General features: G+C 38.6%; 1 protein-coding gene across 2 annotated transcripts in view; it reads left to right on the top strand.

Moving 5' to 3' along the window:
• TRPC3 (transient receptor potential cation channel subfamily C member 3) overlaps positions 1 to 11,861 on the top strand; it is a 495,918-nt gene extending 484,057 nt beyond the window's left edge. For both annotated transcript variants that reach the window (XM_040418404.1, XM_040418405.1), the window contains exons 10-12: positions 7,457 to 7,540; positions 7,765 to 7,840; positions 10,183 to 11,861. In XM_040418404.1, the coding sequence (XP_040274338.1) occupies positions 7,457 to 7,540; positions 7,765 to 7,840; positions 10,183 to 10,325 (303 nt within the window). In that variant the 3' untranslated portion in view covers positions 10,326 to 11,861. The remainder of the gene's footprint in view (positions 1 to 7,456; positions 7,541 to 7,764; positions 7,841 to 10,182) is intronic.
• Positions 11,862 to 13,713: the final 1,852 nt, after the last annotated feature.

The following is a 13,713-nucleotide window of genomic DNA, read 5'->3' as shown; positions in this document are numbered from 1 at the left end:
TATTACATACAGAAGAGCACCTAGTTTATCCCTCAAAGTCGCACCAACAATAAGAAAGGAAAAACACAGAGACTATCTCACATGGATGGTTTAACCTAAAAGGCTTTTACAGATGTGGCAGATGCAACAATTGCAAAATCTAAAAATAAAAAAAAAAGACTATGGAGATATATTCATCTAATAATACCTTTTCATGGGAAATAAAAGATTTCTTGACATGTAATTCAGCAAGTGTAATATACATAGTAGAATGCCCATGTAAAAAGCAATACATCGGAAGGACTAAAAGACCTTTAAAAAAGAGAATTTCTGAATATATAACAAATATAAAAAATGGTTACGAAAAGCACTCTTTACCATTAATTTTAAACAACATCATAATAAGGATCCTAGTGGGATGATATTCACAGCTTTCGAGAAAGTAGAAATACATTGGAGAGGCGGGGATCATATTTCAAGAATGTCAAGACAAGAATTCATAAAACAAGTCTATCCTTAAGGGGGAATAAGTGAAATTTTAAAAGAATATATATTTTATTTAATTCATCATTTTTATTTGTATCCTTTATTTTTAATCCAAAAGTTCTGGAAAGTAAAGAAAATATGAAGAAGCAACTAAATAATAAAAAACATTAGAATTACAAAAAAACGCATAAAAACGCAAATGTGTTTTTTGCGTTTTTATTTATATATTTTTATATTTGTTGGCATTGTATTTATATTGTGGTAAGAAAATGATAAGAAATGACTTTAAAATAGAAATGGGAGGAATATTTAAGGAAATGTGCTATTTATGTTAAGAATCCATTTCGAATTTTGGTGGAATTCATCACACATGACTATAAAAAGGGGGTAGATCCAATCTGAATCATGGCCACTGAGGAAGAGATGGGAGCACCTCTAAACGCGTCTGGCAAAGATACAGACTGAACTACCCACCAGAACCCATCTATTTTGGTCCCTACTTGAGTCTAATTGGATCAAAATCATAAGATCCTGGGCACAAGAGTAATGCATCCATAAGTTTGCAAGCACCGAAGACTCGGCAGCGCAAGCGGGAGTATCATATGATCTACCCCACACCACGTGACACATTCTGAACCACGTGGGACGCCGGCACGTAACCAGCACAGCAAGCTTACTAGCAAAAGGGCCGGCATACAGAGCGCCGTTTGGCAGAAATACAAGGCTGGGTGAGTGGCTGTGCATCAGGTGGGACGCCCCTTATGTCAGCCTAAATTCGGACCAGTCTCCAGTGAGTAGAGACTTATAAACTAAACAACTAATACACTTACCCTAACCATTTAAAGGGATTCTGTCATGAGATTTTACCCCTATAACCTAAACATATGCTCATGTCCGGAGTAATATGAATAATCCTAAACTGGCCTTATTAAACTTCACTGTGGCTCTATTGGCTAAAAAAAATGTTTTTTATAACCTGTCAATCACTCACTTAAGGTGCCCAAGGGGAGGTCCGTTAATACAGGGTGCCCGGCCGCACCCCTCGCCGTCCGGTGCCCAGCGCTGTCTTCTGCGCCGCCTTCTACAGCTCAGCGCCGCCTCTGCAATCCTACCCGTCCCTCTGCCAGATCCCGCGCTTTCGCACTAGGCTCAGCCTGATGCGCCGCAGACTCCTGGCAGCGGCTTCTTTGAGTGAAGTGCGCATGCGCCGGCCTCATGCGCACTTCGCTCAAGCCTAGTGCGCAGGCGCGGGATCTGGCAGAGGGACGGGTAGGATTGCAGAGGCGGCGCTGAGCTGTAGAAGGCGGCGCAGAAGACAGCGAAGGCGGCGCTGGGCACCGGACGGCGAGGGGTGCGGCCGGGCACCCTGTATTAACGGACCTCCCCTTGGGCACCTTAAGTGAGTGATTGACAGGTTATAAAAAACATTTTTTTGAGCAAATAGAGCCACAGTGAAGTTTAATAAGGCCAGTTTAGGATTATTCTTATTACTCCGGACATGAGCATATGTTCAGGTTATAGGGGTAAAATCTCATGATAGAATCCCTTTAATATATGCCTCACTAAACAGAGAATTTAATTATCTTTATCTCTTGGAACTGCTATCTATAAAAAAAAATTCCCACACCACGTTTTTTTACCTTTTTGCATCAACTGTAAAGAACAATATTCTTCCTATGTACCCAGGTTAAAGCAATATATATATATATATATATATATATATATATATATATAGATAGATGTATTCCAAAATCTATGGAACACAAAAAGATAAAGACCTTGCTATAACTATCTATTATTTTAAATTTATTAAGATCACCTATCTTTATTTTTTCATCTGGATTCCACTATTCTGGATAACTTTTGAACATTAGCAATACTTTATGTCTATTATTTATGAACTGTGTTACTATTACTATTTGCTTATTTTTGTTTCAACGTTTATAGAGGCTACACTATTATGCCATTCACTGTTTATTGATTGAATAAGAGGAAATAGAGTATATATACTAATTTAACTCTAATTAACAGCTAACCACCAACTTCAGTGAGTGTATATTATCCGGTATATCAACTACTATAACTTGTGACTATACAATAATCATACCTTCAGGATATATTTTTATTTTCATTTTTAGGGGGGTATTTTGAGTTGTTTTTAGTTGCTTTGTCTTAGCCGTTTTGTCCTAATTTTTTTTTATATTTTAAATATATGTTTCAATAAATGTATCTTTAAATTAGAATTCACTAATTGGATGGTGAGTGCCTGTTTTTACTTCTCAAAAATATCTACAGGTTTTTATATAGGTTTTCCCTTCTCAGGGTAGGTGCTCTTTTTACTTAATAGGGTTCTCAAGGGAAGCTCCACGTACAAATGATGTTCTCACTTTCTTCATTATCAATTTCCTTGTCTTATCTCCAACTTACCTCTGCCACTGCAGCGCAAACATATTGCTGTATTGTCTAACTGGTTTATTGGACCCAGTTGCTCTATTGTATGCAATCTACTTTAATAGGCAAAAGGTGGACAACCCTGTTGGACTCAAAGTGTTAAGGGTGTTTTATACACCCCGATGCAAGCTATTGTCTAAAGGAAGGCGTTCCCTCCCAGCAATCATCAGACAGCTAGCAGAGGACACCACTGTTATTACATGCAGTGATGTCCTCCGCAGCATGGGGAGGAGTGATCGCTATGCCATCACTCGTCCCCATGCAGGACAGCGGTGTGCTGGCGGCAGATCGTGATTACACTGCACGATTTGCCACTGGCAAATCCAGATCTTTCGGCATGCTGAAAGATCTGAATTGCCCGATGAACGAACGTTTGCTCGTTCATCAGGCAATCGGAGGCAGTACTAGACAGCCAGATGGTAAACACTATGAACGCTCGTTAGCGATTATCGGCCAGAAAATCTGCCCGTCTAATATATCCTTTACAGAGAATTATTAAAAAAACATTGTTAGCGTTTTTTCTTCAGGCAGGTTTATGATGGTTATACGATGAGGGATCAGACCTCCAACCCGTGAATATTTTCCTTTGCAAGTAAATATCTTATTTGCACTGGCCAGGAGATAGCCGCCACCCAAACTCAACTCAGGTAGCCGATATCTGAAATATTTATTCCACAGCACATACTTATTGGGCATTGGGGGTGGGAACATAGTGTGTGACAAGATACAGTTGAAACTTTGTTAAACAATACTGGTATGTGCTATATACAATACATGTTATTTTACATATTGGCCAAGTTTAATCTAAATGCTAACAAGTTGAATGACTTGTCATAGGTTGCTGTCATTGTATGTGAGATGTGATTTTAAATAGCCTTTTGTTAAGGGAGGAAGGTGCTATTGTGTTCACCAACTGGCAAAGGGTGTGAGATGTGCTAATTCGGGGTACTGCATTCCACAAGAGATGAGGCCTGAGGGCCTTGTCTAATTTATGATGTCTAAATAGTAAGATTATGAAAAATCCCTTTCAAACATTCTCCAAAAAGTGATATTATAAAGAATGATCCTCAGTTAACAATACTGCATGTCTACTGACCTTTCCATATAAGATTTTAAAAAGTATATAGAAATAAAAAAATATATATGAAAAGCATTTTTACAAAAACAAATACTGTATAGTGAAAAATCCATAATATAACTAAATAAGCTTTTAATATATTTTTTTATAAAGTCAATGTTGGTGATGCTGGTAAGAGGGCTACAAGCATCCCTGTAACATAGCAAAGCAGTCTCCTAATTCTTCTTTATATTATATTTTAAGCATGCCATCATGGTGATATGTGATGTAAGTGAATTATATTAATATATGACCTGTATTTCTGTGCTTCCCAAATTATTTGGTTTGCTGGTTTCCTCCAATAAGATCAGATGTGGCATCTAATTTAACAGTAAATAGTAAATATAACAGTAAATGAATCACATAACTTGAAAAAGAATCACATAACTTAGGAAAAAGACAGTGAGAAATTAATGAGTACTAAAAAAAAAAGTAGCCTAATTCTTGAAATTTCCATATCGGTTAATATAGGGATCATAAAGACAACACATTGTCCACACATCAAGTTTACCAGAATTACATTCCATAACTCTCTGTAGCACTTATATGAACAGTTCTTTGGCCAAACACTAAATGATGCAGCTCTCTCTGTCTCATCACAGCAGCAAATCTCAGAACAATCGGAGACACCAATCAGTACGCCCTTTGTCACTTTATTTTAATTGACAAGAAAATCTGTTTTCTTTTTTAAAAAAATATTTAAAAAAAAGGATTTGACAGGGTACACAGACTGAATGCTTCCATTTTACTGAACTGCGCGCAGCGTGCAGCATCCTAACATAGCATTTTATTAATAGGCTGTTAACTGCAAAAAGACTAATTATTCTACACCCGTCCCTCTTTTGTGTTGCAATGTTTAGTGTGTTCATGTCAAATATCAGTATGCACTGAGCTACAAGCAAAATTAATGAGATTATCTCCAAATGCAAAGCATCTTGGCATATAGCCATGTTAGTTTCATGCTGGTCACAGAGGTAAAGCTTCATTCATGGCCAAGTAATTAAACAATGAATTTACTGAAGTACAGGATTTGGCCTGCATTTAAATACACAAATTGGTGTTATTCATATTAATCACTTTGGCATCTCTGTGTCAAAGCATTTCTGCATTCTACATGACAGACTCATAGCAAGCAGTGCTATTTCTCATCTGTTGTTTTTACATTGAGGAAAGCACAGACTCTGAATTATATGTACAGGTGAAACTCGAAAAAAAATGATTTCAACAATGCAGCTTAAAAGGAGAAACTAATATATGAGATAGACTCATTACATGCAAAGCAAGATATTTCAAGCCTTTATTTGTTATAATTTGGATGATTATGGCTTACAGTTTATGAAACCCCAAAGTCACAATCTCAGGTCCCCTTTGCTCAGGGGGTATGGATTAATTAGCTGACTAGAGAGTGACATTTTGAGCCTAGAATATTGAATCTTTTCACAATATTCTAATTTTAAGTTGCATTAAGGCAACTCCTTTTAAGTTGCATTTATCTGAAATAAATGAACTTTTGCACGATATTCAAATTTTTCAAGTTTCACCTGTATATAGGTCAGTGGCACCAAAGCCTGCTGTCCATCGGGAGGAATATTAGTATCGGCAGAACTAATGGATTGTATAAATCTTATGACCCCCTATATCATTTTGCTATATTTTATGCTGCATTAATCCTATACATGCAGTTTAAACAACATCACATTTTTTAAGTGTTTAATCAGGAACCATCATCTTATAAAAGCTACTTCACGTGAATTCTAGTGAAGAGGCGTCCAATTCCCCTGCAGTGTGACTGTAAATGAAGCGTTACGTTCTGCAGTTCTCATTTAAATCGATGGACTGTCTGTGTCATGCACAAACATGCTGGGTCCTCCCAAGTGAGAGACAGTCTTTTGTACAATTGCAAATGCAGGACCACATCCTTTGAGAAGATTTTCTCAGTATCATTTCCCAGTCAGTAATACAATTCTTTACATTCATAATGTATTTATGTTTGTATCTGGATGTATATGAGCAATAGAGATGTAGAGACTATGAAAAGGTTCAAATAGCAAACAGATCGGGACATATTTACTAATATTGTATTAAAGGGTTTATCCCGTTTATATTACTAGCTGCACAAGTCAAGGTAACAACATATACACGCAGCTAGTAATAAGCATTATTAAACTATCAGTACTGATTTTTGATAGTTTAATATTAATAATTCATGTTTATATGCAGGTCCCCTGACCTGCGCACTGGCATTGCACTGAGAACATGGCCACTGATGGAGGATTCCGTCCACCACTCGGCTCCATGTATTCACACTGGGGAGGAACTGAGCATGTGCTAGTTTCCCTGTCAGTCCCCAGTGTAAGTGAGTGGAGGCCGCTGATGGAGGACTCTGTCCATGTTCCCAGTGTATCTCCGGCACACAGGTCAGGGAATTTGGGTTTAAACATGAATTATTCTTATTAAACTGTCAGACATCTGTGCATTAATAATGCTTATTACTAGCTGCATGCATGTGCTGTTATCAGCAAATGTGCAGCTAGTAATATAAACTAGCCAACTCCTTTAATAGTAAGAGACTACACCAGATTTATCACAATGGCTGATGCTGGAGGATAAATCTGGAACGTCTTTAGACTAAGTTTACACCAAAAAATGTTGTGCATTTAATCTATTCCCATTATCTGCGAAACCATGCCCTTTCTGGCAAGTCACACCCCCATGTTGGTTAAGGCTTAAAAAGTGTCTGAAACAATTGGTGATTGTGTTGCAAGGCATGTACATCTGTTTTTGCCATAAATTGTGCCAGAATTCTGGCAGATTTCAATTATAAATCTCACCCAATGTGTTAAGGGGGCTGCAGGCAAGTTTTGGTGTGTTGCTGGAATTTACTTTGCACATTGGCATCTTTTTCCATCTGTCTTTCATAAAGAAATGTGGCAAAGCGATCGGTTTTATAGTATACTGCTTTTTTTACACAGCAGGATATGAAATGGGTTTAAAGGGGTTTTCCTATTAAGATAATTATGGCTCATTTGATAGAGCTCATCAAAATAATCATACAGGTAATTTAAAGGGGTTTTATACTGATGATCCATCCTCAGTATAGGTCATCAGTATCTGATCAGCAGGGGTCTGACACCCAGGCTCCCCGCCAATCAGCTGTTTGAAGAGGCTGCAGCGCTCCAGTGAGCAGCGCTGTCTTCACATAGCTTACCCTAGGTCAGTGACATCACAAGGCCTAAGAATAGCTCAGTCTCCTTCAAGTGAATGGGGCTGAGCTGCGACACCAAGCACAGCAGCTATACAATGTACGGAGCTGTATTTGGTAAGCTGTGAGGAGGCCGTGGTCTTGTGCCATATAACGTATATAATTTTTTCTCTGAAAAATCATTTGAGAGTCTTTTCTAACCCACATATCTTCTCTTCTAGTTAAACCTCTTCTCCCAGTCTAATGCCAAAGTTTTTGAGTCACGGAGTTTCAACAGTATTTTAAATCAGCCAACTCGCTATCAAGTAAGTGGTTCTTCCAAGCTCTATATATTTTATTCAGTAAGTAAATTCTTAATAATGGGGTATACCAAAAAACATTATGCGCTTGTGTATGCAGAGCTAAATGATTTCACAAAAATTCCTTGAGAAATCACTTCACATCAGTGATGGTATACAAGGAAGCACGGATAATTTGTCACTTCCCTAGAGACTCATGTTTTGTATCTCCTTGTCACTTTCCCTGACAGCAAATAATGAAAAGACTTATAAAACGATATGTGGTGAGAGCCCAAGTGGACAAAGAAAATGATGAAGTGAATGAAGGTAAGAAGAATAACGCACAGCTTTACATTTACCACCTACACCTGTCATATTGACCACCTAACACATTTTGGTTGATTGACTTATCAAGTTACAAGAAGCATTCAAATATTAACAGGATTCAATCAATAATAAAGACTAATGGGTGCTTGTATGTACACTTATTGCAAGACTTATTGAACAGTTTGAATTCCTGCTGCTGTACCGCCACCGCTGCATATATAATAAAATACAAAACAAACTAACACCTGGGTACCGTAAAATCTAGACTGGTCAGTAGCAAAAAGAGAATCTCCCGGTCATCCACCTAAAAGCAGCACACTGTGCGGCTATTTATTACCTTATGTCCTATATCGTGCAGGCTGCTATGTCCGCCGGCCGGTAGTGAAGTGTTAGTTTGTTCGGTATTTTAAATATTAACAGGAATTATTGAGCTACACTTTATTGAATACAAAGAAATGACTTAATCCCTGAAGAGTAGAACTACATGTTGACCCATTCTTGCAAAGCGTCATTCATTTCTTAATTCAAACTGAATTTTTTTCCTCCTAAAAATTCCTTTAAGATAATTTTTAACTATTGTTTCTGCATTGCCAACACTAGGCTACACAACTAGGTAACACAACTCCCTAGGCGGGCGCCTACCCTCATATGCCCATCATCCTGGCCCTGGCTAGTAATACTAACGAAAAGCCGAAACATGAATGTGTTTGTCCAATAAGTCATGTCTACCTTACACTCTTTATAAAGAACAGAGCATGAAATGCCCTTTTGTTTGGCTTTCAAATCATAGGTAATGTGAAAACAAGTGTAAGAGATTGATATGAGAGAAACAAAGGTCACACAGTAGGTGAAGACATTGCCCATATATCTGGGTACGGAGCAGGTTTTTAGAAAATATAGATTTCACCACAACTGATCATAAATATTTATTAAAGTTACACTTAAGAAAATACTAGAAGGGAGCTTGAGAGAGCAGTGTGTGACACAGGAATTTAAAGAACACCATCTAGGGCCTGCATTAAGCTGGCCAAACATATGAAATGACCATCAGCTGAACACTTTGACAGCTATCTCACCCGATCCTCCCACACATATGTATGCTAGGCTCCGCCAAGCATATATAGTAAATGGGTAAAAAAGAAAAAACACTGCCAGACACCTCTGGCAACATCTTATCTACCTAGGAACAAAAGGGGCAAATGAAATCCAACTTTTAGGATCCTTATTGCCCATGACAGCAGATGTAGACAGTGAGTTGGGGAGCCCATGCACATTAGATGGCTTGCCGAACATGCTGAAATTGGCAGATTTGACCGATATAGATTTTATGTTTATGGACCAGCTTTAAGGATAACCCACTACATTATATTTAATGAACAAAAACCCAGTTAATAGGTATTTTTTATATATGTGTCAGTCGTGTCATGATCAGAAAGTTCTTGACATGGTATGAACTGTACTAAAGTCAACAGCAAGGCCAGGAAAAATATAACAATTGGAAAAGATATGAGGCAGGAAGACTCAGTTGAAACAGTTTAATGTTAAATACAGTAAAAGGAAATTATAAGGGGAAAACTTGATAGAAAACCAAAGAGCTTCCATAAAAAAGGAAGGACACTTGATGATAGAGGGTATCACTCCCATAAGAAGAATAAATGGAGTGCATACATAGCAAAGTGTCCACTATCATAGTTCATCAGTGTATTTTTCTTGATATGAGTAGTTTGTAGACACAGGACTAGGATGGTAGAAGCTACAGTCTGATAAGTCCATACCATATTAGGTACAATAAGGAATACGTTAGATAGTTTTTTCGCATATATGGAGCATGGAATTAAACAAACGACATGGGTTGATGAATATAGAATTAGTCACTCAACAGCCAGCAGTGGATAACAACTAACTGTGTTCCCCAGGCAGTGCTCACGCTATTTCCATGTGATATTATTTTACCAGCAATGATCTAGTGAGCCACAAATCATTTCTAATTGTCTCAGAGCCATTTCTGAACTTTCATTTTTATAATGAGTTATAACAAGTCACATACCACAGGGTGCTATACTCATCTGACACCTCAGGGTGCATTGTAACACACAATGCTGCTCAGGTTTAATCAATATTTTTAGCATATTCTGGCACTAAATACAGGGGCAGTTTAGATATGTTTTTTTTTTTTTTAGTACAAACATGGATACTGGGCAAGTAATATGTTCATATAAAAGAACATATATGCTTTGGTGAATAAAGCATTGAACAGAATGCTGCCGTTGAGCAGATCAGAGGATGACTTGAGGAGAACCAAAGATGATGTATACATATGACTTTTGTATTGTTATTTACAGGTGAACTGAAAGAAATAAAGCAAGATATTTCAAGCCTTCGCTATGAACTTTTAGAAGACAAATCACAAGCTACTGAGGAATTAGCGACCTTGATACATAAACTAAGTGAAAAGATAAATCCTAGTATGTCTAGGTGTGAATAAGTAATGGATCCCGAAGTACAATGGCAATAAACTATAAATCATCCAATACTTGAAGAAAAAAATAAGTCTGATAGATTTATAGCACACAATTAAGTCCTTTAAATGTACCTCCATGTGACTACTGCTCTGCAAGTACCAGGAGACCTTGGTCATGTCATCATGATTCTAGTTGATAGAGTTGAAATCATATAATCAGTTTAGCCTAAGCTTAAAGGGTTTTTCCTGTTTGCATCAACATCCTTTAAAATAATCATTCATGAAGGTAGCTGTAATTTCGTATATTTCTTTTACCTTTATTGCTCCTATTTTCCATTCACACGACCATGTCCATCCAGCTTTTTCATATTTCCTTTGGTGTTATGTCCATGCATTGGAAAGTGATATGAGAGTGTCTATGTAACTAGCTGGGTGGGAGGAGCTATAAACTAGCTGAGTGTTGTTAGGGGGCGGTGCTGGAGCTGTGACAGAGGAGGGAGCAGTGCATCATGGGTTTGGTTGAATACCACAATAGGAAGTGCTACATACAGGTCTGAAACAAACCAGAATGACGTGTTTACATGGTAAAACAGATTAGGACAGTCCAATTTGAAAAAAAAAAAAAAACATGAGAGAGATGTACATGAGGTAAGGAACTACATAATCATATCTGTGAAAAACCATAGTAATCCCGGAAAACCCCTTTAAGCTATACTTCTATGACTGGGAAGTGTGGGCTTTCTAGGTGGGTCCACTTGTGGGTCATTTGTGGCAATAAACCTTTACTGTTCACACTATAGAAGCACAATACGGCTATTTAAGAGTGTGAAAACCTGGACAAAAGGACCCACCTTTTGGGGTCCAGATTATAGGGTCCAAATTACTGACTGAATAATCAAAGCAAATTGTTAATCCATTAGTTGGTTGATGTTCATAATGATGACACAATATGTCCATTGCTTTAGGACACTTTAACAATGAATTATTTTTGTAAAGGAGACAAGTTATACTTAATACTGCTTGTAAAATAACATACAATAACGTACAACTGACCATGAGAAAAGTGCTGTAAAAATAACATATGCCATTTATTTGGTAGAATATTGGAACAGTTTAGCCGTTGCCTTTATAGTATACTTACACATACTGCAGGTTAGCATGCATCATTTGACAGGTGCACTTCAAAAAGGGGCATCTACGATATTGCATGTGTGGGAACAAGGACTACCTACAACCAAAACCCCCTGGACCAGACATGAGGATGTGCACATAGGCACAGTCTTCACTAAAGAAATAAGCTTTGTGTTCATCACCCCTAGGTAGAGTAAATACCACTTAGTCATATATTAAAGTCTTCTGCAACGTTAGGATTTAATTTGGTTCATCAATCAGTTCAGGCTTTGTGACATAACTGTAATGGACATTAATGCAAACAGCTTAGAAGTACAAGTCACAAATACTGGGAGATTAGACAATTAAATAAAAGGGCAATATTCTTACTGTGAAGACCCCAAAACTGTAGCTATTTATGAATGGCTCCATGCTGAAAATATGAGTCATACAAGCACAGAAGGGAATATTTGATTGAAACATTACCATGACCGACCACAGCATTAGGCTACTTTCACATCTGTGTTTTGCTGTACGGTTTTTAGGTCCATCACAGGATCTCAAAACCGCAGTAAAACGCTTCAGTTTTTTCCCCATTCATTTTCAATAGGGAAAAAATTGAACAAACTTGAACGGGGTGCACCAGAAAAAACAAAATCAATACAAGCAGTTTTTGTGTTTATCATGGGATACTGAGCAAGAAGGATCAGGCATGAAACACAATGTAAGTCGATGGTCCTAGGTGCCCATTGACTTAAAATAGTTTTAGTGCTGGATCCATCTTGTTCATTTTGGAGATAATATAACCAGATGCAGACGGTTGTATTATTGGCCGGATGCGTTTTTGCTGATCCCCTGACGGATCCAGCAAAAACGCAGATGTGACAGTAGCCTTACACATGTGAATGCCACTTCATATGCTTAAAGCATTCCTGAGTTTTCAAAAAAAGTTTGTATAATGGCTGTGCTTCTTTGTACAATCATAGCTGTGAAGAAGGGCCGGCTCCAGGTTCATGTGGGACCCCTTGTGGCAATTCCGGTATTTTCGTTGTTCTGCTTCCATGTTAGAGCAGAACAAAAACAAAACACAGATGTGAACCTTAGATTAAATAGCCCCTATAGTGCCCATAGTAATGTCCCCCACTGCCCTCAGTAATCTCTTTATAGTGTCCATAGTGATTTTCCCCTTGTCTGCACTCACTCGTTTGTGGTAACGGGGCAGGAACTGTTATTGCACTTCTTGCCGGGCCCCCGTCAGAGCGCTCACCACAGCAGCATCACATCCACTCATTCCAGCGTCTATCAGGCCCCAGTGCTGCCCTACTAGTAGTATTCACTAATCATGTGGGTGGATGGAGCCTGACCAATGTTAATCAGACTCCGATAACTCACTTCATTAGTGATTAGAGAGTACTAGTGATGCTGCTGTGGTGAGCGCTCTGATGCATGAAGTACAGTTCCAGTCTCTGTTACCAGTAGGCACAGACATGAACATAGCCCCCAGTCCAGCCAGTCACCCCCTGACGGCAGTACCGCCAGTACTACCCTAATGGTGGCCTTGGCCAGTGGCCATAACATGGAAAAGTCCTGGTCAAAACATCTGGGCTTCAAGCACAAATATTTTGACCTGGCGATGCCCCTGGAGTGAGGAGACACAGTTGGACACCCCCCCCCCCCCAGGAGCAGTGGGCCCCGGCACTTGCCCGAGTATGCTGGGTACTGACGCTGGGTCTGAAGGAGCAGTTATGTTTGGGCTTCCCTAATGTTTGTTTCGGACATATTATTCCCTTTTTCAGCTGCACAGCCAGATGCATTTCTCTCAGAAGCAAGGAGCGTATCCCTTCTGTGGACAGTGGACTACAACTTAGGTGGAGTGAGACAGCTAGTGGCCATGAATTTACAGCTTTTTTCAAGTGGATGCAGGCATATTTTTACATGAAATAAAATTGTGTGAAAGTAAAGTGGCTCTTTAAAACAGTACAATATCTGCCATTTGTAAAACTCCACCTACTAGTTAACCATCATGCATTCAACCGTATGTATTTTGCTGTCTGCAAATTGCGGATCTGAAAATACGGACACCGTCCACGTTGAATGTGCATTTTTTGTGGACCTATTGACTTCAATGGGCCTGTGGTCGGCATTTTGCAGGAAATTATATGACATGATCTGTCTTTTTGCGGAACGGACAAACAGATGTGGAAAGCACACAGATTTTCCATGTCCTTTCCGCATTGGAATGTCCACTCTGCAAAAAGATAGAATATGTCTGCAAAATGCAAACCACAAATTCAATGGGCAT

The sequence above is a fragment of the Bufo bufo genome, chromosome 2 (genome assembly GCF_905171765.1).
Source record: "Bufo bufo chromosome 2, aBufBuf1.1, whole genome shotgun sequence".
Classification (NCBI taxonomy): domain Eukaryota; kingdom Metazoa; phylum Chordata; class Amphibia; order Anura; family Bufonidae; genus Bufo; species Bufo bufo.
The sequence above is the reverse complement of the archived record's forward strand: the minus strand, read 5'-3'. Positions and strand labels throughout refer to the sequence as shown.